Below are 25,058 nucleotides of genomic sequence, written 5' to 3'. Positions count from 1 at the left end.
TACCATAGCCGAACTATATATATATATATATATATATATATATATATATATATATTCAGCCGTTGATTTTGAGCCCCTTCGTTCACTAGGCAAATGATATCGTAAAATCATAAAATTTATTTTCTAGGTACTTCAAATACTTTAGATCAAGTTTAACGGAGCCGATCGACGATTCAAAAGTCGCAACATCGAAAATGAGCTGGAAGCACGGAAGGCTCCGTGCTTCCGATAGTATAGTAGCCTCACTCTATATATATATATATATATGATATGAAAGATTACTGCACGGTAAAATTTAATGCTGATATGATAAACTTCATTTTAGCACGGACTTGGCAATTTCAACTCAAATTAATGAAGGTTTTAACGGTAGAAAAAATTTAAATAAATGTTAGAGATAAGAAAGTTAATTATAAAAACTAAAAATTTGAAAACCTAAATAAAACATAAGGTAAAAGCCCATGAAAACCATCCTTTGTTGCACAAAAAATAGTTATTTTCTAACTATTTTTGTAAACTCTAATAAAGGTGAAAAAGCTCATTAAAAATTTAGAACAAAATATTATATTCTACTGTAAAACTATTTTTCAGGAATAAGAGAAAATCATCTCGTAAATAAAATATAAAATGCTGCCAATCTTGAATGCGAAAACCTCTCAAGGAGTAAATATTAAACTATTTATTTGCAATAATCAGGTAAAGAAAAATTCTAATATCTAATAAATTACACTTTTCATGTGGCACACAAGTATTATTTGCTAGTTGCTACGGGATATGCTGACTAGGAAGTAAAAGTGGAGGGACAAGTGTGCAATTTTGCCATTTTCGAATCCAATGCTTCCGCACACGTGCCGAGCGTCACCCTCCCCACCACCACTACTCACGTGTGGCCCCGGCACGAGTCACCACTCGCGTCAGAGCCCTTCCAAGCTTCCCCCCACCAGGGGCATTTTGGTCATTTCACCCACCCCCTTCCCCCTTCGCCTTTCCCTCCCCCCACTAAAGCATTAACTCCACCACCTCGCTCGAAAACAGTGGAGAGAAAAAAAAAAAAAAAAAAAAAAAAAANAAAAAAAAAAAAAAAAAAAAAAAAAAAAACCCGCAACGGCGAAGTGCTCTCTCTCTCTCTACACATTCTGTTCCCATTCTACACCCCAACGGTCGCTTTTCGAGGGGGGCGGAGGGGGGAAAAGAGGGGTTTTTCTCGGTTTTTTTTTTTTTTTGAGGGGAAAATAGTTGGGTTTCGAGGGATTTCGAAGAAGAGGGAGGGGGTGAAGCGGGGAGGGGGGGTTGGGGGGCGCCATGGCGACGGCGCACGTTAGCGTGAGCCATGGCTTGTTAGGGCTTTTCCTTGCCCTAATCCTCTTATCGCGCGCCGAGGCGAGGTTGGGAACGACGAGGCAACGTTTGGAGGTCCATCGCCACCTCAGGCGCCTCAACAAACCCGCCGTAAAGAGCATTCAGGTTTGAATCCTTTTTTTTTTGTTTTCTCTCTCTCTCTCTCTCTTTTTTAAATTTTTTTTGGGGGAGGGGAATAATTGTTGGGTTTTTGGTTTTTTTTTTTTCAAGTTTATTTTGATTTAAAAAGTGTTGTTTTGTTTTGAGTACGTTTTTTAAAGGATTTTTGGTAGCTTCTTTTGAGCATTTGTTCATGCTGTGAAAAAAGAGGTTTTTTTAAAAAAAAACTTTAATTGAAAAAAAGACTTTGTGATAAAGATGTTACCTTTTTCCCTATTTTCTACTAATTTGTGGTATATTTCCCCCCTTTTTTTTCTCATTTTTAAAAGTACAGCATTTTGTGTTCTATGATCTGCACACCCCTTTTTTTCATTTATAAATGTCACTTTCAAACCCCCCCAGAAAAAATTGGCTTTTTTTTTTTTTTCTTTTGGTAATGTTGTTTGCTTTTATTTTGTAAAAGTTGTTCTTGTTTAATTTGATTCCTTTTTTGACAAAATTTGCAGTTTGAAGCATCAATCACCATTGTAGCATTTCTCTGTTCTTCTACTTCCCATGAAAAAAAAATAAATTCTTGTAGTCCATCTCCTCAAATGTCCCAATCTAATCTCATTCTTGAAATTATTTGGTCATTTTCACTTCTAACATCCTCTAATTGCCTCTCTAATCTTTTCTCTCTCTTTCTTTTTTAACCAAAAAAAAAATTTTGAAAAAAAAAAACAGAGCCCAGATGGAGATATCATAGATTGTGTGCATGTCTCTCATCAACCAGCCTTTGATCACCCTTTCCTTCAGAACCATACCATCCAGGTTCCTCTCTCTCTCTCTCTCTCTCTCTCTCTCTCTCTCTCCATTCTCTTTAGCATTTTGAACCCACCATTGCTTCAAAATTTGCTGCAGATGAGGCCAAGCTTCCACCCAGAGGGGCTCTATGCTGAGAGCAAGGTCTCAGCAGGTGAGAAGAGCAGGCCAGTGCTGCAGATGTGGCACCAGAATGGGAGGTGCCCAGAGAACACCATCCCCATCAGGAGGACCCAGAAGGATGATGTGCTCAGAGCAAGCTCTGTCAAGAAGTATGGGAGGAAGAAGCACAAGAGCTTCCCAAACCCTCTCTCTGTTGACCCTGACCTCCTCAATGAGAGTGGCCATCAGGTACATATATATACATATATATATGGATATCTTTCTTGCATCAAAGGTCTCATTTTTAGCCCATTTTGCTCTCACTAAAAGTTGTAATTGTGGGGAGAGCAGCATGCAATTGCATATGTGGAGGGGGATAAGTATTATGGGGCAAAAGCAACTATAAATGTGTGGGAACCAAAGATACAGCAACCAAATGAGTTTAGCCTCTCTCAGCTTTGGATCTTAGGTGGTTCATTTGGAGAGGACCTCAATAGTATTGAAGCAGGGTGGCAGGTGAATTTATTTGTTCTTGTTTGCTTTGTTCAATCCTTTTTGACTAAATACATTGTGAGGTTCAGTTCTTGTCATTTATTATGTCAGGCAGGCAATGTGCTGATGAGATTTTTGTGATCATCAGGTTAGCCCAGATCTCTATGGGGATAACAACACAAGGCTATTCACTTATTGGACTGTAAGTTAAATCCCATCCTATTCCCCCTACTACTAATTGATTGAACTATGCTTGTGTGTTTGAGTGTTGATGATGAGATACTGTAGTTGTTGGTGTTCCTACTAGATTTTTCTTTTTTTTTTTTTTCTTTTTTAAAAAAAAGCTTTGGATATCAAAAAATGGGCTTCTTAATGTTGCTTGTTGTGGTGAATTGTAGAGTGATGCATATCAAGCAACAGGGTGCTACAACTTACTGTGTTCTGGATTCATCCAAATTAACAGTGAGATTGCAATGGGTGCCAGCATCTACCCCATCTCTGGCTATGGTGGTCCCCAGTATGATATCAGTATTTTGGTCTGGAAGGTAAAAAAAAAAAAGAAAAAAAGAACTCAACCCTCACCTCACATGCATGCAAGTTACATAAACAAATGCAGTAAAATTAGCAGAGAATCTCTGCCACCTGTTCCTTGGTTCTTTCTCATGCACATCAACTCACACAAAAGTGTAATTTATTCATTCAACTTTTGTGCATGCATATTATCGGTCGATAGATATACGCATCTTTTGCGTGTTTATGTCCCTGAAGTTAAAGTAAGCTTTTGGTTTCTCGCGCTTATACTTCACTATCCTGTGGTTTTACTCGTTCCACTTATAGTTACCCTCCCGTAAAAAGTCTATAAAAATTAGCATGTGGAGTTATAGATCAACTCAAGATACATATGGACAAAACGTAGAACAATGATTTGTTCATGCCATTTCAAACCTACCGTTAGCGGGAGATTCTTGTTGCGGCATAATGTAATAATCTCGGGGATGAAACCGCAGTATAGTGAAGTGAAATCGTGAAAAACACCAAAGTAGTATTTGAACTTTACCAGCATTAGAAACTTCTCGGAAACCCGAAGGATGTAACAATAAGTTTGTTTTCTTGTCTTCATTATTATTATTATTATTTTTTTTAAATCAGGATCCAAAAGAAGGGAACTGGTGGATGCAATTTGGGAATGACTATGTGCTGGGCTACTGGCCTTCTTTCTTGTTCTCCTACTTGGCAGACAGTGCCTCCATGATAGAGTGGGGCGGCGAGGTGGTGAACTCGGAACCGGACGGCGAGCACACCTCGACCCAGATGGGCAGTGGCCACTTCCCTGAGGAAGGCTTCGGCAAGTCGAGCTACTTCAGAAACATTCAGATAGTGGATGCATCCAACAACCTGAGATCACCCAAAGGTGTTGGCACCTTCACTGAGCAATCCAACTGCTATGATGTTCAAAATGGCAACAATGGTGATTGGGGCAGCTACTTCTACTATGGTGGTCCTGGTCAAAACCCCAATTGTCCATAATCAGAAAATAAAAAAAAAAAAAGAAAATTTGCCCTACTCTCTTGTATTGTACCATTCAATATAGTGCAACCCCTCCCTTTCTTTTTTTCCCCTTCTCTTCTTTCATTTTTACTAATCACTCCTAGGCAAGTAGTTGTATGTGGCATGGGCATGTGAAATTGTTCTCTTCCTTGGAGAATTTTGGGTTTGTTGTAGTCCTTTTTTTTTTTTTTTTTTTCCTTTTTCTTTTTAATGTTTCTTTTGGTACTTGCTCTCTCTCCATATGTAAGCTCTTTGGGGATGAGGATGGTCAAGTTTCTTAAGAGAAAGAAACAGGCCTACTGTGGGGTCCATCATTTTCACTCATGTACACCATTAAGCTGTTGTGTTGCTTTGTCCTTTTTCTCCTTTGTTGCATTCCACATGTGAGTATTATTGTTTATTTGATTTTGTGTGTTTGAGATTCCAGTATCTATGAGCATGGTAGAAAAAGGTGTGGGCTTTAGATTTTACTATCCACAGTAAATCTTAAAAAAAGAAGAGATTCTGTACAAAATCTAATTTAGTGGTTTTTAGATGGTAGAATCTGACTAAAAAAGGTGGATTGCATGTGAATTTGATAGATGCATGGCCCTCTTTCTTTCTTTCTTTCTTTTTCTAACTTTTTACTTCACCTTTTTCATTTGAGTTATGAACCTCTTTTTTAGTGGGTTCCTGGGCCTAACTGTTTTGGGATCAACTTTTAATTGCATGGCCACCAACCTTTTTTTTTTTTTTTTTTTGAAAAACATTTATTTCATTTAATTTTTAAAAAAAGATAAGGAAGCACTCATTAGAGTAATGTATATATAGTATATTAATTATATATATATATATTATATATATATTATATAGTGAGCTACTATGCTATCGAACATGGGAGCCTTCTTCTTCCAGCCTCCAGTTTTCGCATGTTGCGACTTCTCGAGACGTCCGATCTGCCCGCTTAAACCTTATTCTAGAGTATTGAATACCAGAAATCAAATTGTAGTTTATTACGCATATCATTTGCCTATGTAAACGAAGGGGCCTCAAATCAAGCGATTCTGAAAATAAAAATCTACAAAAGTAAAACTATCGACAATCTTAAAATTTAATCAAAATATTGAATCTGTTTTATATAGTTAAAAATTTTCTAATAAAATTCACGTGATTTGATATTTCTACACCATTAAACTTGCCAACGGCTCACTCGGCCATTATAAAATTTGATTGATTTTGATCCATTCATCCCAAGCAAAATTGAATCGAAAAATAATAAAAATTATATAGGTACTACTTCCATACTCTGATCAATTTAAAGAGCGATTGACCATTCGAATCGCAAACATCGAAACGACCTGGAAGCACAGAAGAACTCCGTATTACGATGCATAGAGTCCTTACTCTCTCATCTCCTCTACTCTCCTTCTCTATATATTATATATCATATATATAATTGTGGGTGTCACATGGCTACCACATGAATTTTGTTTTGTATTCAAACCCCAATAATTCCACCTGTGAATTGTGTACTGATGTAGAGGGCCAGCTTTTGGATTCATTTGGAATATATAAGTCTCAAGGGAGGAAAGGTAGTATGGTAATTTAATAAGATAATATGAAGAAAATAAAATCTGAATTTAATGAATTAATTATAAATTAAATTTGTGTGTACTCACAGCTTTATTAGTTTAATTCGCGAAATATTCGCGAATTATTGAAAATTCAAATTAATGGCACGTTTTTTAATTTTTTTCAAAGAAAGAAAATTATTCGCAATTTTTATCAGCCAAATAATCGCGAATTATTTTCGAATTATTAAAAATTTGAATGAAAAACTATAATTTTATGTTTAAATATAAATTATGCTTATATTTATATTTTATATTTATATATATTATTTTTATTTTATATAGGGCAATTTCATGTACCCCTCTCAAAGTCTAAAATATCATCGATGCCGCACAAATTAATATATATCCTATACCCTTAGAAAATACAAAAATGTATCATCCAATACCTTACTGTTAATTATTGCTTTACATAGTATTAAAGGGTTAAAGAATGGTTAATTTTAAAATGACTTATTTACAGCTAAGTTCTCTTACAGTAAAAATGTATGGAGTCCCCTTCAACTTCTGCCATTTGAAAATTGCTCCCTCAACTTTATTTTAGTAGCATATTCATTTTCAGTGTATGAAAAATGAGAATTTTATTTAATTTTTGATAATTCACCAAATCTAGTCGCTCAATATTATATTTTTATGAATAAATAATATATATAAAAATTTAAATAAAAATAATGTTATAAAATTATCTGATTTTATTTTGAACTTAAATTTTTTTTTAATCAAATTATATCGATAATTTACTCTGCATTAAATGCCATTAAAAACTTGAAACATAATATATTTTAGCTTTCGAACTAAAACTCTCTTTTGTTTCAATCGACAGAAATAATTCATGATATATTTATGTGATTACTTTGCTTAAATAGGAAAAATAAATCTATAATTATTTTCCAAAATTATTATTACTTAATTAGGATATAAATGATATTAAAGTATTACGTTTTTATCTGAATCGATTTAAAATGAGGTAAGCTTAATCAATAGCTGAATAGGAATAGTTTCAGTTATAGATATCAAAAAATAAAATCCCATCGTATGTAAATTCAATTATGCGTTTGGTCTATATTTAAACTGAACTTGAACCGAAATCCGAAACTAAAAACAAAACCAAAATTAGATAAAAACATACTATATATAAAATATAATTTTTATATATTTTTTAATAATTAATATATATTAATGATTTAATTTAATATGTATATATTAAATACTCAAATTTAGATTTAGAAAATTATCTTGAAATACCTATTAGTATTTTTATTATTAAGTATTAATAAGAGATAAAGGGTAAAAATGGTATTTTGAAAATTTAACTCCGTTTCAAATGGGACCTAACGGATCTAAACTAATAGAGGGCATTTATGATAATTTTTAACCTATTGGAGGGTATTTGTGATATTATCAATTTTAGAAGGGTATTGATGAAATTAATAGTTTCTAGAAGGGCATCTATGAAATTATTCCTTTTATATAAATCTATTTTTTAAGTCAAATTTTTTAATAAATTTAAAAATTAGAAAATAAATTTTATGTGTATTATATCGGTATAGAATTTTTGCTGTACGCCCACAATAAGGTCCTTTCAAAATTTAACGCCACCAACGGTATAATAGTACATTACTCTGCTTTTTTTTGTTTTTTTTGGCCCATTGCTGTGTTGCAATAAAGTATTATTTTTTAAATGTTACCAAGAATAGATTCTCCCTTTAAAATAATAATAAAAGGAGGTTTGGTGGTTTATTAATACGAGAGATATTGGATTCTCACTTCTAATAGAAAATATAGGGAAGCCATTTTAAAGTAAAAAAAAACCAGTGATGCACTTTTTTTGTGGAAAAAAAAAGGTAAAATTTTCAAAAATGCCTGGCTAATTTCTCAAAAAGTTTCGATTTCACACCATATAGAAGTTTGATTTGCATCCTGATAATTTTGTAAATAGAAAATTTTGCAATTTTTTGAGTGGCGAAGATCGAAGAATTAGAGTGGTTGGAGAAAGAACGACAAGAGTGGTGTACAAATGTTCAGATATACTGCACAATAGTACTAATTCTTACGGAGCCATCAAAAAATTCAAATCAAATAAATTAAAAGAATAGATGGTAAAACTAAAGATTTTAAATAGGTGGGATACAGTGTGATTTTTAAATCCTTTAATGGGTTGGTCATTTTCTTTTTATCAAGTGCTGCATGATTCTCCAGCTATGAAGTGCTTCTGCTTTCCACATACTCAGATTCCTCTTTCCAAAAGACAATCCTCTGCAAATGAAGTACACCTGCAAAGGTGTTCAATAATCGATTATAAACTAAAAAATTATGTCCAATGCAATTTGTTTGTCATTAAATTGAAAAGAAGAAAAAGAAAAGTTTGCTCTCCAGTTTTCATTTAGTTTTTACACAATATTTCCAATCAAACCATTTTTTTTCAGAACCAAAAAAGGACCACTCATATGGTATGACATTAAAAAAACAGAGAGGACAAAACCAAAGGAGAAAAAAGAAAAAGAAAACAAAGAGATAGGGCTATCTACTGGGAACTTGAGAACAAATAGTTTTTGGAATGATACATAGATAAATCCAGATAAGCCCAACAAGCTCTTTCTCACTCTGAAATAACATCACAACCACTACATATGGGGATCACAGAAAAGACCAATTTGCTTTCAAGATATACAGGACAATAGCAAGGCTGGGGCCTAACAGCTGTCTCACACTTTGGCCCTCACATCACATATTGTTTACATAGTTTCAATTTGTAACATTTCACAAATTTAACACAACCCATTTTTCTTTACACAGTTTCAATTTGTAAACAATTTACAAATTTTTAATACAATCCATTTTGCTTTCATTTTCATTCAAGAGATGTAAGGAAACTCGGTGAACTTTCAAAGGTTAAAGAAATACAAATTTATTCCTTTTGTGTATTATTTTACTGGTATCTCATGCACTCCTCATTCTGTTCGCTGCGTTGGTGCCGAAATTGAACTCTCTTTCATCTCCATCTGCAGGAAAGTGGAAAAAAAAGAAAAAAAAAAAAAAGAAGAAGAAATTATAGAGGCCTTTATTCAACAATTGTATTACTTCATTGTTCTAGACACAGTTTTTATAGGTCGATCGGCTGTAATACCAGTTGATTGGAAGTGCATTTTAGATATCCCAAGTGGGAAAGAAACAATTTGCACAAAATCTGTCGAAGTTCATGCTATAATATTATTTCATATTTCATATTTTACGAGAGAAAAGGTCTATCCATCAGGTGCTTATGTGTTTAAAGTAAGCAGGTTCCTCGTAATATGTAGAAAGCTACTTTTCATCTTCTATGCATCTCCAAGAGTCCAACCAGTGTCACACCGGTAAGTTCACCAAGGCTAGTAAGATATGCTAATACTATAGGAGCATTAACTAGTGCATTCCTCTTGAAGATTCTTTTACATGTTAAAGAGGAGTGATGAAAGTACAGGTACTAAGCAATATTTCAACCAGGAGAAATCAAGAACTTATCAGAAACATTACCTGCGATCTACAAAGTTTTTATTCCGTAGTTGAAATCGAGGCTCTCGCAGATTGAAGCATTTCAACAATAAGAGTCTTGACATCCCTGCATAAGAAACAAGGCAACCGCAATGTTGAGATACGGAAGCTACTTCCATCCCCAGTTTTGAGCAACAAGAAAAGAACGGAAGAGAACTTACTAAAAACAACATTTATGAAAGCATAATGCAGATATTTCTATGGCTTACTTTCTGTCTTGTGCTGGCCTTGGGAAAGGGATCCGGAGCTTCATACTGTTTCCTTGATAAACAGCCTAAACATAGAAAAGCAAAAATGAGCTGTGGAATTCAAATGAATGAGAACTTGTAGTTCAATTGAAAAAGCAAACAGATTGTTTGTATATGAGATCAATAGCGTTGAAATTTGTTATGATGACAGCTAAAGTTATTAACATGGTACACCATAGTTATGTAACTTATGTTGTTGAATCAAACCTACAGAGGGTTTTTTTTTTATTTCTCTAAGTGCCGACAGCACCTATGCTCAGAACTAATCAAACATACTTAGAGCTAGGTAAATCTGATATACAAAGCGCCTGTTTAATTTTCCTAGTCACACCAAAAGGAATTATGCTACAAATGCTGCTTGGAAACAAAGGATACACCTACTGAAGATGCACAAACCTATTTGATTCATAGGCCTAGAAACACAAGCTATCAGCATTATCATTCTTTCTTGCAGAATTAATTTTGAGGATGGATGAGGTTGCAAAGAAAACATTCAATACCTACAGTAGCAAACTTTCAATATCTTAGGTTGTGGATTCTTTCTCTCACTGCTACATTAAGAAAATAATATGACCTAACTTAATGCAATGCGTTCACCATAAGATATCAATATTCATGGAAACACCACCAACAGTATAATACCGAAACAGAAATAGATAGAGGAACAATAATACTACCTTCACATTGAAACCAAGACTATCCACATCCAGCATGTAAGCAGAATCCACCTGAAGATATTTTCCTATTTTAGTATTTGAAACATTCACAGTTAAAAAATATTGAACTATTAGAACAGTACAGACTCCGCCAAAGCCTGACAAACACAAAGAGGTGTTTCCTTATATGAGATGAATATTTACAGGAAATAAATGACTGCTTCATAGTCAAAATCACATTTAAACGAGTCTAAACTAACATTATAACAATGATTACAGTAGATCGTTCCCATGGAACTAAGCACACTATAGTTGCAGGAACTAACTCAGTCCATTGAGAATGTATTGTAACTGGTTTTATATGAGCACAACATGATGCGGTTGCTAAAATTCTATTAGGCTCCTTAAAACACTAAATGATAGCATAATTTCTGTTTTCCAAGGAAATCCAAGGTGTCGCATGTCTATCTGTAACAATAATGGGTACAAAGTGTCAGCCATTCTTTATAATAGTCTCAATCTCAAAATCCTAAACAATAAGTATTGAGAGAATCAAAACCCAAATGCAAAAATAAGAACGGGATTCATGGTAACGGAACTCATCAAAAATCTTTCAAGGCAACTCAACTGCTTCACAGGTCTAAACAGAAGTTTTTATTCAATTTACAATAATGTAATTCCTTTTATGGCACATTGATACAAGCAAATCTCAGATCAGCATACCTTTACTGAGGTTGAATGTTGCACTATTAGCTTTGTATCTTCAGCATGATCCCTGTTCATGTGGGACTACAAAAAGACAAGTTGAAGTGCAGGAAAAATAAATAATCAAAAGGTAAAATAAGGTAACAGAGACAAGGTTGGAATACCGTAATAGGATTTGAAAACTGAGATATAGGATCCACTTGCCCGGCCTTATACTCCTCTGCACTAAATTCTGGTGACGGTAATATCACCGATAACCAGTAAGTCAGCTGCTGAAATCAGATGATTATATATTCTTTCTAACATCTAATACCTTCTTAAACTTACCGACAATTGTTTCTATGTACCACAAATATGCAAGGTATTTTGTGCACCCAAAAGCAAAGAAGCATGTTTAGGCCTCAAAAGGCCATTTCAGGCCAAAATGAAACAGCAGTAACAATCATTTTTCATAAAAGTAAATGGTAGTATGTTAAATTATATGAAACAACTGTTGTACTCCAAAAACTTAAACTGATAGAGAATGATGTTTTTATATTTTTTATATTTAACACTCTCTCTCACGTCTGAGATCAAGGCTTTTTAATAGACTCATGATGTGGACTTAAATTAAATGGAAGGAAATCAATTATGCTAGGAGCCTGGTGTGACTCAAACTGAAAACCTCCTGCTCTGGTACCATGTTAAATTTTATAAAACAATCGTTGTACTCTAAAAGTTTAAGCTGATAGAGGGCAGTGTTTATATTTTTATAATTACTAGTGGAAGATATTATCTTTATGTTATCTCTAAATTCTAGTTCTTCAACATAACTGCTCATCCGCATACCTCCTGATCCAAGCAGAGCTGTTGCAACTCCAGATACATATCTCACAAATTTCGGTTTGATATGAACAAAATGGAAGTCACCAAAATCAACCTATGATTAGAGGCTTTAAGATATCAGATAACACCATGGAGGAATACAACATAATTGTGAGTAGACAATTGGAAAAGTGACCAAAATGTTACCCAGAATGCATCAGGATGTCTCCTCAAGTATGCAGTCCGTATGCCATCTCTATCATCTTCTGAAACCTTAAGTGAAGGCAATAGAACGCTTAATCAATACACATGAAGTCATAAAACAGAACGACAATGGCATAACTGAGGAATAACAAGTCTACAGTGCATATGTAGGACTCAAAATTTTGAATTAGTTTACAAATAAGATAGGTCAAAATCTCTGTGCAGAAATTGGTCAACTCAAGAGTATCAAACTGCATAAGTAGAACAACATTAAGAATGAAACCCAACAAACTGCTGCCATTAAGTTTAACTGTTAAGGCAATGAGCTACTCATGCCTTACTTTTAGATAGCATAAGATGAGATAACATGCTGGCTGGGAAATCAAACTTCTCACATAAGCTGTAGTGTCAAAAATATGTTATTGTAGAGTCGACAAAAATAGAAGCAATATGATGATAACTCCAAAGGCTATTTAGCACTTTACAATGCAAAGCAAATAACAAGATAAATAATAAGATATCATAGGACATACTAGGAGGTAAACACTAGTAGGTGGATCAGAATGAACAATGAAATGTGAAATGCAGAGAGAGAGAGAGAGAGAGAGAGAGAGAGAGAGAGAGATGGGGCACAGGGAGAGTAATGCGCTTACAGGCATAGCATCTCCATATATGGTGATTGTTATATCTGTCCTATCTGCAGGATCCTTGGCGACAAGCAAGGAACATTTCGGATTTCCTGAAAGATTCTGTACATATTAATATAGTTAGCTGCATGGCCTTAAAATTTTTGGATGTTAAATAAGGATTGAGAGATTATACATCAGTTATTTCAATCTAGACTTATGACTATAATAACATCGGCTTCAAATGTGTGAGAGGGTGATGTAGCCAATCAAACCTTTGAATGAACTGCTAGACTGCTAACTGCTAATATAGGGGAGCCATCCTGATCGCATGCATAATCAACCATTGATCCAGATGGATAACCCTCGTGCTTCTGAAATGAAAATAAAAGATGAGACAAATAATCACATTACTTATCATGCAAAACCTACTACTGCCTGCCAAAAGAAAGGTATGACAGTGGGCAGGTTAGTTATGTGTTTGTTATGCAGGAACCTACACCTTATGTCAGTGTAGCCTATGCAGAGCAGCCAAACAACCAAATCCACACATGCAACTGAATGCACTGCTTTTTGGAACTACAGTTGATGGAATTTTTCAAACATAATTTAGAAGTTGAATAGGTGAAAAGCGATGAATATCTGTACAAAGAAAGAAGACAGAAAATTCGAACCAAGAAAGAAGTAATAGCTCTAAAACCAAATCAATTACCAGGAAATATTGATAAGCACTAATTGCAAAAACTCCAAAAAGATAAATTTTAGCAAACTTGCAGGAAATCTCCAAGTGTTGGTGGTGAAAGAAAACATCTATTTATAATGATTAGGTTGAACAGTCCAGGAAGACTGATGATATATCACAAACTACCACCTGATTAACTTCTCCAAGAGGCAAGATTATACGAAGCTGCCTTGCTTGGAATCTCGGTGAAATAGATATCACTTATTTGGATATTGATATATAAGAATGCAGCTTAACGAAACCAATTGCCAACACACAACAAAGTAGTTTATGTAACTAGCAGAAAAGGAAGGGTTTCCACAATGAGGAAGCTTGAACGGAAGATAGCCAGCAGGTTATAGCAAAAGAGGGACATTTAGGATGATAAATAATAGGTCTGCTTCACATAATCTTTTGCTTTATCTACCTGATTTCCTAAAATTCTTTGATTTTGCCCCCTTTAGTAGAACTGTTGTAAAATGAGTGAAAAATATTGATGGCAATTTCACAAATACTCGGTGGACAATTTCACAACACACACCCTATACACATTCAATGGAGAACCCAACATGAGCAATCACAAAATAAAGAAAACTGTAAGAATACAAGAATTTACATAGTTCCGCTATGTCTACATCTACGGGAGAACAATGTGAAAGAAATTTCCACTATAAAACTTGGAGATTACAAGAGAGATACATATGGGAGAAATATTACCTTCATTCCAAAGTACAAAAAGAGCTCTAACAATCTCTAGCTCTACCCAAATGGTATATATCATACCTTACAAAAAAGATCTCACCTCCTTATAAAACTATGATTAAACCAAGCTCTTAGATTTTTCTCTTTTTTTTTCCCCACTTCTTTTCTTATTCTCTACTTCTCTAATATTCTCTAATATTTTAATTACCCCACTTTAGCCCCTAAGACAAGAAGCTATAAAATATAGTCCTTTGGATCAAAAGAATCATAATCCAAAGCTTACAAGTAGGAGGCCCAAATACATAGTTAGAAAACATAGACAAAGAAGATTTAACCACCAAAATTATATAGCCCAAAGAACAAGACCAAAAAAACAAATAAGCCCAATGCAGTTAGCAAAAAAATCTCCCACTTTAAGGCAAATCTCTATCATTCAGACAAGTAATCTTCATCCATCAAGTAAGCTTCATCACAATGCGTTGTTCTCCAACCACCCCATCTACGTCTTGATCAATCTAGAATACTTCCTACAAAATATGAACTTTTCTGTAGGAACAATTTTTGTTAACATATCCGCAAGATTTTTCTTTGTATCGATATTCTCCACATCCAAGTGTCGACGATCTAATGCCATTTAAATAAAGTGAAAGCGAACATTAAGATGCTTAGTTTGGGAGTGATGTGCCGCATTCTTTGCAAGATGAATTGCACTTTAATTATCACAATGCATAACATCTTTGTTTTGCTTCACTCCGAATTGTGCAAGAAATCATTTCAACCAAATCATTTCCTTCGCCGCTTTGGTCAAGGCAACATATTTCGCTTCCGTAAAGGACAAAGCAATAATGTCTTGCAACCTAGAATCCAACTAACCGCACTACCTCCAAATGTGAAAATATATCTCATAATGGATTTTCTTGTCTCTCTACAACTGGCATGATCAGAATCAACATATTTATTCAACCTCCAAAGAAGTTTCGTCAAAACATATGCAAACATTTTGTGAGCCTTTCAAATACCAAAGAACCAACTTAACGGCTTGCCGATGCTACTTTACCGAATTGGACATATATCTTGAAATAACTCCATCCGCATAAGCTATGTCTGATCTTGTACAAACCATAGCATACATCAAACCCCCAATGGCAGAATTATAAAAAACATTCTTTCTTTTATCTCTTTCGGTCTCATTCTTTTGTCTTTTTGGATAACTTAAAATGCTCGGCTAACGGCATACAGTCATTCATTTCAAACCTTTCAAGAACCTTGGAAATATAGTCCGATTGACTAAGCTACAACTTGCCATACTCCCTATCCCTTCTAATTTGCATGCCCAAAATTTTTCTTGCTTTAGTAGCAAACTTTTTCGACATGTCAAGCTTTAATTTTGTAATATCATTTTGATCATTACTACCAAGGATTTAAGTGCCCATCGGCATGGGCTTTATCCATCGTGCTGAACCGTGCTAACAAGATATCGGCACGATACAGCCCCCTATGCCGACGGCACAATTCAAAACCCTCTATTCTTTAAATTAGTAAGTAATTTTTTCAATAAAGTTCAAAAGATTTGATAAAGATACATAATAAACAGTTAGAATATTTTGTTGTTAAAAAAATAAATATCTCATGCCATTATGTATCGGCACACATGTACTTTTTGTAACCGGCACGCATTAGCATAGCCAGTAAATTTTCGCCACGACCCCGTGCCACGTCACTTAAATCCTTGATTACTAACAATCAACAAATCCTCCATACATAGTAACAAAATAGTGAAAGAGTCATATGTTGAGCAATGATCAAAATCACATCTTTTGTAGCCTTTATCTTGCATAAAAGAATCAAACTTCTTATACCATTGTCTAGATGCTTGATTTAAACCATACAATCCCTTTTTTAGCTTACATACTAAATTAGGATTAGCTTCATCAACAAAGCCTTTGGGTTTAAATATGTAAATTTCTTCATCCAAATCACCATGCAAGAAAACGATTTTAATATCAAGTTGTTTAAGCTCAAGATCCAAATCTGCAATTACGGATAAAACAACTCTAATTGAGCAATGCTTAACAATAGGAGCAAATATTTCATTGAAGTCAATACTTTGCTTTTGTCCATAGCCGCTAACATCAAGCCTTGCCGACTTCATTCTTAATCACATAAACCCGTCGATTTTTCAATGCTTTCTTTTCGACCGGAAGCTCTACCAATTCCTAAGTATGGTTTTGATGTAAGAAATCCATCTCATCATCTATTGCCCTTTTCCACTTTGCTTCTCTAGGACAATCTTTTCCTTCCTGAAAACACTCGGACTCACCCGAATTAGTAAATAAAGTGTAGTACAAGAAAGAGGAATATCTATGGGTGCGTTTGTGTGGCCTAGTTGATCTTCTCAATTCATGTCCCTCTGGGGTAGACACATTGTCATCGTTTTCATGAGAAATCATGCAGAGTTTTAACAGATTGTATACTTTCTTCATGATCAACATTACTATCATAACCAACATTACTATTATAAAGTAGAGGATAAACTTCGTGCACATCTTGAGAAGAACCATCAACTTGTACATCAACAACAAGCTTATCTTTCTTTTGCTCTTCTTCTGTACCTTCTTTAAACATTACGTCCTCTCTAAACACAACATCCCGACTCCGAAAAATTTTTCTAGCAATGGGATCCCAAAGCCTATGGCCCAACCCATGCCTCCATAGCCATAAAATACACATTTCCTTGATTTTTATCAAGCATTGTTCTACGCAAGGATTTAAGTGTCGTGGCATGGGTTGTGCCAAAAACTTGCCGGCACGGTACAGCACGGTGCGTGCCAGACCGTGCCAATGCATGCCGGTCACAAAATTCACGTGTGCTGACACATAATAGCATGAAATATTTATTTTTTTTAGCAACAAAATATTTTAACTGTTTATTATGTATTTTTATCAAATCTTTTAAACTTTATTAAGAAAATTACTTACTAATTTAAAAAATAGAAAATTTTGAACTATGCCATCGACATGGGGGTTCTATCTTGCCGATATCTTGTTGGCACGGTACTACACGGTAGATACAGCCCGTGCCGATCGGCACTTAAATCCTTGGTTCTACGTTCTTTTGGAATGTGAATATATGCTTCACACCGAAATATTCTCAAATGCCCATAGAAAATGTCTTTGCTAGTCCATGTACTTTCCGGAATGTCTCTATCCAAAGCAACATAGGTGATCTATTAATCAAGTAAACGGCCGTATTTGCTGCATCAACCCAAAGAGGCTTTGGTAGACTGGAGTGAGACAACATAATTCAAATCCGCTCCCCAATAGTTTGATTCATTCTTTCAACAATCCCATTTTGTTGAGGGGTTCACTCTTTTGATGCCATTTTCTAAGCAAAAATCATCAAAGGTGCTAGAGCAAAATTCACGACCATTGTCGATTTGCAAGCACTTAATAAAATGTTCACTTTCTTTTTCAACACAGGCTTTGGATTTCCTAAAAATTTCAAAAGCTTGATATTTTAAAGCCAAAGGATAAATCCAATACTTTCCAGAATAATCATCTAAGAAAGTAATGTAGTATGCATCTCCAGGTGACTTAACATTGAAATGACCACAAATATAGGAATAAACCAATTCTAATAGCTTGCCTCCTCTATGCATCTCTTTTTTTTTGTGAGTTAACTCTATATGGAATAATGTAATATTCTTGTAATACCTTCATACCATGCTCACTTAGATGACCAAGCCAATTATGCCAAACTTGCATATCTTCGCCTTTGCTTGCGATAGCAATCACCAAATTTGGATCATCACCCTTTTGAACGATTCCACGAAGTGTATAGAGACTTTCATCTTTTTGCACTTTCAAAATAGTCATCCTACTTAATATCTTGCAAAAGCCCTTTTCAAAAGTGATAATGAAACCGAAATTATTCAATTGTCCTGCAGATATTAAGTTTTTTGTGATCTTTGGAACATGACGCACATTTCCCAATATATACTTCTTGCCATTTATCTGTTTTATAACAATGTCACCAATACCCACAATTTTATATGCTCGATAATTACCAAGATAAACATATTCAATATCTCCTTTTTTATATGTACAAAAATATAAAAATATAACCGATCCAGAGAAACATGAAAAAAAGCATTGGAATCCAAAACCCGGTGTTTCCACAAGAAGAGACTATGCAAGCAATACTTAATGTGACTCCACCTTAACCATCCGAAGTATTGTTAGTTTATTCTTGACATCCTTATCTTTACCTTTTTGCTTGATTTTCAAAGCATAACTGTAATACACTGACCTTTAGCAAATTGCGAAGTTCAAGTGTGTGGAATGATATGTGGAACTATCCTACATCTTCTAAAAAGCTTAGACAAACTTTTGGACAAGTTAGAGAAGTGATTGAATGGCCAGAAGCAAGAAAGTGCATTTCTAGCGAAATTTTGCATTGTGTACCGGTACAGCCATCACCTTGTACCGGTACACATTGGCAGATACGTGGCAGCAAGGCTATTTTTGTAATTTCACTTCTTGTCCCTATCTATTTGACCCCAGCACGACTCCTGGAGCCTGGTGGAGGTTGCTAGAGCTCAAAGAAAGGTTCTTTCACCTTCTCCACTTTCTCTCTCTAGGATTTCTCTCTCTTCAAGTAGGAATCGCAGGTTTCATGCCGATTTCGCGCCCCGCTCGATGCTTGCTGTTTGGGTGGACTTGGGGCCAGCTTTTAAAGGGTGAAATGAAGTGTTTTGGCAGTGTTCTTCATGTCTAAAGCAGGGAGTTGCTGAAAAAGAGTTTTAGAGAGGTATTTAGCTCAATTTCTCTCTAGTTTGTGGTTTAATGTCGGATTTTGATGCGTTTTGGTTTCGTTGCTTCCAGCTGAGTTGGAGAAGGATTCCAGCAGCTAGAGAGGAGTTATCTAGTTGTGATTTCTCCATTTTAGTCCAAGGAAAAGTTGCTTTGAAGCTTGAGAAAGGTAATGAGTTATTTATAATTCTATTTCGGAACGAAACGCGGTTTATTTGAGCAACTTGATGCAGTTTGGAATGATTTCTTCGCAGCAGGTTTCCGATTCATTTTACGTTAAATTGGTGACCTTGGGGGCTGGTTTAGAAGGTGTTTCAACCAGGCGTAAGCTGAAATTTCAGTTAGAAAACTGATTTCGCAAGATTTCGGCTATATTAACTTGTATACAAGTATTTTGATGCCGTTTTGGTGTTGTTCGCAGCGAGGGTGCAATCGACCCTTGGATCGTCTTTGGCTGACTTGTGAGAGCTTTTGGAGGTTGAACTTGAGGTACTAAAGTGAACCAAAACAGGGATTTAAGTTACTACCTTGTATTAAGTGAGAATTGTGCCGAAATTGGACATTTCGGTTGTAGTTTCGATGCGATTTTGATACTTGTTTTTCAGCAGGTTCATGAACCAGTTGAGCTGAATTTCGGGACTCTTTTGGGCTGGATTGAGCTTAGTGATAGGTGGGTTTGACCAGAACAAGTGAAGCTCCCCTATGTTCTATATGATACCATAGAATTGACACATATGTGCGTTTTTGTGATTATGCGATTGATAAAGGGCTTGGAACATATCACCATAACATTTGATATAATTGAAATGGAACCTCTATGAAGTAGAGAACACTTATGCATAAAAGTATTTATGTTTATGTTTAGTTCAGTTGAATAACTAATGGACATATCTATTATGCTTCTATAAAGTAAAGAACAATGATATTCTTTGTAACTATTTTGATAGTACCTTGATAGTGGAAATTTTTTAATGCCATATGTAAATTAGCATTACTTTCATGTGCTTACTAATCTAGTGGATACTAGCTAGTGTCATTGTTATTATATTGAGAATTCCGATCAATAGATCGAGAGTGAGAACATTGCATACTATGACATGACGTTCGAGACATATTGGATTATTGACTTTGCTTGCTTGTCATTGTACTCATTCGCACACGCTTGTGAGGGTAGCTCCCTACAAGCCGGCACTCCGGAGTTGGCCTATGCGACAGATTGCTCGCCAGTGCAGGATTGAGTGCCGAAGTGGATTGCCGTGGGAAGTGCATACTACCACGGGGCCATTAGGCGCGGCGCAAGCTGGACTACCTTGTGTAGGTCCTTATGAATGAAATTAAAGTTCTAAATGACAGATGGTAGTAAGGATTGATTACCAGTTATAGTGTACAGTATTTACTTACACGTTTATGCTTATATTCATGTTTATGTTCATGCTTACAGTAATTGCTATGCTTTTATTATTCAGTTGATTCATTGCTGTAGAATGTATGATTACATGTTGATTACATGCTCATTACCTGTTAGCATTGTAAATATATCATGCAATTACTGCTTTTACTTTCATTTAGTACATCATGAGCCTAGTGGTGTAATTCGCCGAGGCTGGCGGCTTACCCATTGGGAACTATTGTTTAATAGTTCTTACACCCTTTTTATTGTTGCTTTTACAAAGCTACCTACAGAAGAGGCTAGGGATCGCGGCAAGGGTGTCGCTAGCTAGACCTAGCTTACGGTTTTACTAGGTGATCACCTTGCTACTCGTGCCACGGCCGAGGGTGATGTACCCGTGTATAGAGAGACTACCATTGTACATGTATTTTGTGTACCCTGTAATGTATGTGGTTTGGATCGGGGATTGTAATTTTGATATTTCTCTATGATGTGAGATTTTGGGTTGTGTACTCTTTGTGCTTCTGTTCATGGTATTATTGACTTATACTTGCTCTGATGTCAGGATAGGATCCTTCTATGTTTTCCTCCTATCGACATGCTTTCTTTATAGACGCCTTATATACTGCAGGTGTATGGCGGGTCTGTGCACGTGCCGGATATGCTTCCGCTAGTACCCGGGCGTGACAATAACAATCCTTTTTTACATGGTCCGTTTGCTTGTAATACCAACAAATAAGCGTTTTACCTTATCACTTTGACCTTCCTTACTTTTAAATATTCCCTGTGTAAGAAGATTAGTATTGCTTTGGCGACTTTCCTCTTTCACAATTTTTAGTGCTTGACTCATATTACTAGACAATTAATATGTGGCCTTGCAAGTTTCCTCATTCAACAATAAGCAAAAATATCATTTGACTTGAATTTGTCATATATTGTGTTCGTCACCAGTGTAACAAAAATATCCCACTTAAAGATTAAGAACTTAAAAAGAGTAAAGAAAAGGCTTCTTCATCAAAGTTTATTTTGAGAGACTTCAATTGTGCCTTAATGGAATTGAACGAACTCACATATTTGCAAATTGTAGAACCTTCTTGCACTTTCAAGAGAATGAGTCTCTTTATTGCATGCATTTTGTTCACACCAAAAGGTTACTCAAATGATTGCTCCAAAGTCTCCCACAACTTGGATGCAGTCTTGCATTGATAGAGATCAAACAAGATCAATGGTAAAATACATGGCCTAATCACCGCTAAACATTTTCGGCCAAGTAGATCCCATTCAAGAATATCTATACTAGTGGGCTTTGCATACTTTTCTAATATTGGTAAATCAAGCTCTTTTGCAACTAAATAATCCTCTATCATGATTTTTCATATAGTCCAATTTCTCTCATTCAACTTCTCAAATTCTATTACCTTCTCTATTTGAAAGATGAGTGAATGAAAACAAGTGAATGTTTAGATAACCACCAATCAAGCTCTGATACCAATTGTTGTAAAATGAGGGTGAAAAATATTAAAATCAATTTCGCAAACACTTTATGGGCAATTTCACAATTCACACCCTATAAGCATTCAATAGAAAGCCAAACACATGAGCAATCACAAAATAAAGAAAACCACAATTTTCTACGTGGTTCAACTATGCTCACATCCACTGGAGAACAATGCAAAAAAAACTTCCATTATAAAACTTGGAGCTTACAAGAGAAAAAAAAAAGGAAAAATACTACCTTCACTCCAAGGTACAAAGAGAGCTCTAACAATCTCTAACTCTACCAAAATGGCATAAACCACACCTCACAAGGAAAATCCCACCTTCTAGATAAAACTAAAATTAAACCAAGCTCTAGGGTTTTCTCTTTTTTTCCACATTTTTTTACTTTCTACTTCTCTAATTCTTTTATATTCTAATCACCCCCACTTTAGCTCCTAAGACAAGAAGCTATCAAATATGGACCTTTGGATCAAAAGATCATGATCCAAAGGCTTACAAGTAAGAGGCCAAAAGACAGTTAGAAAACAAAGAAATAGGAGATTTGGCTTCACCAAAATTACATAGCCTGAAGAAAAAGGACCAAATAACAAAAAGGCCCAGTGTAGTGAGCTCAACAAGCGCGAATTACTATTTTTACTTTCCTACCAACCTTTAAGGTTATGAATGTCAAAAAAAAAAAAAAAATCATTTTCTTCAATATAAACTAATTGAGAACCAACACAACTTTTACAATTCCAATGCATCGGACCCTCATTTACGTGGTATAACTCTTAGTAGTTGTTCTCTCCTACCCTTCTTCCTTGCTCGGGAAGGAATTTTTTTGGTTATGTTTTGGATCGAAGGTCCTAAGGGTGTGTTTGGCTCCTTGTAAAATCACCTAATTTTTTTTTTCATGAAAAAGTAACATTCCGTTGTTTGTTTTCTTGTAAAAAAGTTTTCTCGAAAATTTTTTTTTACGGATTATAAGGAAAACGAGGGTTTTTTGTTTTCCGCTCGAAGCGAGCAGAAAACAAAAACACGCAGCGTTCACCGCCCCGCGTTAGGGAACAAAGGCACGCAATCCACAACCCCCTCCACCTCGTGGACCGCATGAGAAAGGTCCACGGTGGACCTCTCCTCTTCATTGACACACACATACACACATATATAAAGATAATATTTAATTTTTAATATAAATATACAAATTATATAATATTTTATAAAAAACTTAATTTATTTTATAGTGTTACATATATATACTATTATATATTATATTACATTCTTATTGTATAATATTTTTAAAACATATTTTATTTCTATTTATAAACTATAATATTAATATATGTAATATAATAATTATTATATATCAATAATATATAATATATAAAATAAAAAATCGATATAACAGTATTTTATTTATAACTTCTTTCTTTTTCTTTCAACCAAACAACCGTAATAGAATACTAGTTTCTTTTCCCACAAACCAAACATTAAAGAGCGTAAAACTTATTTTTCTCCGAAAATTTTTTTTCACCGAAATTTTTTTTTCACAGTTTTACGTGGAACCAAACACACTCTAAGCCAACAATGCAAATTTTCATCCCATAGAATACATCAACGAGTTAATTGAACCATATTTTCCATTACAAAGTTCCAAGGCCCTTAATTCATTTGCTATTCAAAATCGCTACTCTTGAAATTACAACCCATGAAAATTTATTACACATAAAATTGCAATCTGGGTTAAGTTTAGAATCTTCTGATATCCATTGATACGTTCAACTTTATCACCATGATGGATTAGTAAAATCAGATAGCTGAAGATTTTCAAAAATGAATATAAAGCTCTAGATGTCGTCCACATGCTTCCCAACCAAAATAAAGAATATATTCACCAAGCTTGGTATTGTTACTGTACATGTGCTAACTCCAATATTTTTCAAGCAGAAGTCTACGTGAAACTAGGCAATCTATACAAATACATAAATCATCAGTTTGTCGGTGCCACATGTCGTTCACTCGGCTCCTCTCACTCCCAAGTCTTCCTCTCCCTCTCCCCCCACCCCTCTCCTTTCTATCAGTTGTTGTTACCTATCATTTCGTTACTCTGGCACTGGTTGTTATCTATCAAATTTTGTTTTTTCTCTCCTCTTGTCTCCCTCTCACACCCTCTCAAAGATGGTTACCCTTCTTTATAGATACAAGCGTCTCTTTATCTCTCTCCCTCCCTTTTTCCCTCCTCTATAACTCTCTATAACCTCCCTAAACCCAATTATTACCTCCCCTCCCCATACCCCTAAATTCAATTATTATTACCTACTAATTCCCCCTCCATCCCTATCTAAACCTAATTATTTCCTAGCCCCTCCCCCCTTCTCCTCCTCTCAAGCCCAATCCCAAACCTAAAGGCTGGCTGCCTGCCCCCCAATCCCTCCAACCCACCCAGCCTCCTCCCTCCAGCAGTGTGCAGGGGCCTTCAAACTTATGGTGCGCCGTAGGAGTAGGAGGAAAGAGTTGGGTAGAAAAAGATGGCACACACAAGCGCGGCGGGATGAGGGCGCTTTGGCTTTTCTCCTAGGTTGTCCGCTACTGTGGCCTGTTTGGCGCCCAGCTTTCCTTACTGTTCCTACACTTTTGTTCTCTCAATCCTTTTGGTAAGTGGTGGCTCAGTCTACTCGCTCTAAATTATGATATACATAATTCAGCAATTTCTTAATAAATCTTTTTAAGAAATGCGATCACTCTAATGTTTTCTAAGGTCCCTATTCATACCCTTATACTTAAGATATATTTTAAGAAAACGAAGGCTCAGTCTACTCGCTGTAAATTATGATATACATAATTCATCAATTTCTTAACAAATCTTTTTAAGAAATGAGATCACTCTGATGTTTTCTAAGGTCCCTGTTCATACCCTTATACTTAAGAAATATTTTAAGAAAACAAAGCAAATCGTTTTAAGAAATGGTATCGCTCTAATATTTTCTAAGGTCCCTATTCATACCCTTATACTTAAGAAATATTTTAAGAAAACGGAGCAAGGGGTGGAGGTCTACTCTATTACTCTCGATTAATGTAAATTTCAGTTGCAGTTTATCCACCCGAATGGATATGGGTGTGGGTGTGGTGTAGTCGACAAACCCAGGCTTCACCCCCTTTCTCTGCGCCT

At 35.3% G+C, this 25,058-nt stretch overlaps 2 protein-coding genes across 2 annotated transcripts in view; one reads left to right on the top strand and one right to left on the bottom strand.

Annotated features, from left to right (window-relative positions):
• On the top strand, nucleotides 1,283–4,799 carry LOC109713044. Its single transcript, XM_020236980.1, has 7 exons — nucleotides 1,283–1,464; nucleotides 2,182–2,268; nucleotides 2,359–2,610; nucleotides 2,713–2,877; nucleotides 3,002–3,055; nucleotides 3,252–3,398; nucleotides 4,003–4,799. The coding sequence occupies exons 1-7, from the start codon at nucleotides 1,303–1,305 to the stop codon at nucleotides 4,378–4,380; spliced, it is 1,245 nt and encodes a 414-aa protein (XP_020092569.1). The 5' UTR covers nucleotides 1,283–1,302; the 3' UTR covers nucleotides 4,381–4,799.
• LOC109713397 (glutamyl-tRNA reductase-binding protein, chloroplastic) overlaps nucleotides 8,591–25,058 on the bottom strand; it is a 29,883-nt gene continuing 13,415 nt past the window's right edge. Inside the window, exons 4-13 of the mRNA XM_020237457.1 lie at nucleotides 13,061–13,159; nucleotides 12,813–12,908; nucleotides 12,163–12,228; nucleotides 11,980–12,070; nucleotides 11,316–11,383; nucleotides 11,170–11,235; nucleotides 10,468–10,518; nucleotides 9,752–9,816; nucleotides 9,525–9,609; nucleotides 8,591–9,013 (exon numbers count right to left, since the gene is read on the bottom strand). Of these exons, the coding sequence (XP_020093046.1) occupies nucleotides 9,543–9,609; nucleotides 9,752–9,816; nucleotides 10,468–10,518; nucleotides 11,170–11,235; nucleotides 11,316–11,383; nucleotides 11,980–12,070; nucleotides 12,163–12,228; nucleotides 12,813–12,908; nucleotides 13,061–13,159 (669 nt within the window). The 3' untranslated portion in view covers nucleotides 8,591–9,013; nucleotides 9,525–9,542. The remainder of the gene's footprint in view (nucleotides 9,014–9,524; nucleotides 9,610–9,751; nucleotides 9,817–10,467; nucleotides 10,519–11,169; nucleotides 11,236–11,315; nucleotides 11,384–11,979; nucleotides 12,071–12,162; nucleotides 12,229–12,812; nucleotides 12,909–13,060; nucleotides 13,160–25,058) is intronic.

This window comes from Ananas comosus, linkage group 7 (genome assembly GCF_001540865.1).
Source record: "Ananas comosus cultivar F153 linkage group 7, ASM154086v1, whole genome shotgun sequence".
NCBI lineage: Eukaryota > Viridiplantae > Streptophyta > Magnoliopsida > Poales > Bromeliaceae > Ananas > Ananas comosus.
The sequence above is the reverse complement of the archived record's forward strand: the minus strand, read 5'-3'. Positions and strand labels throughout refer to the sequence as shown.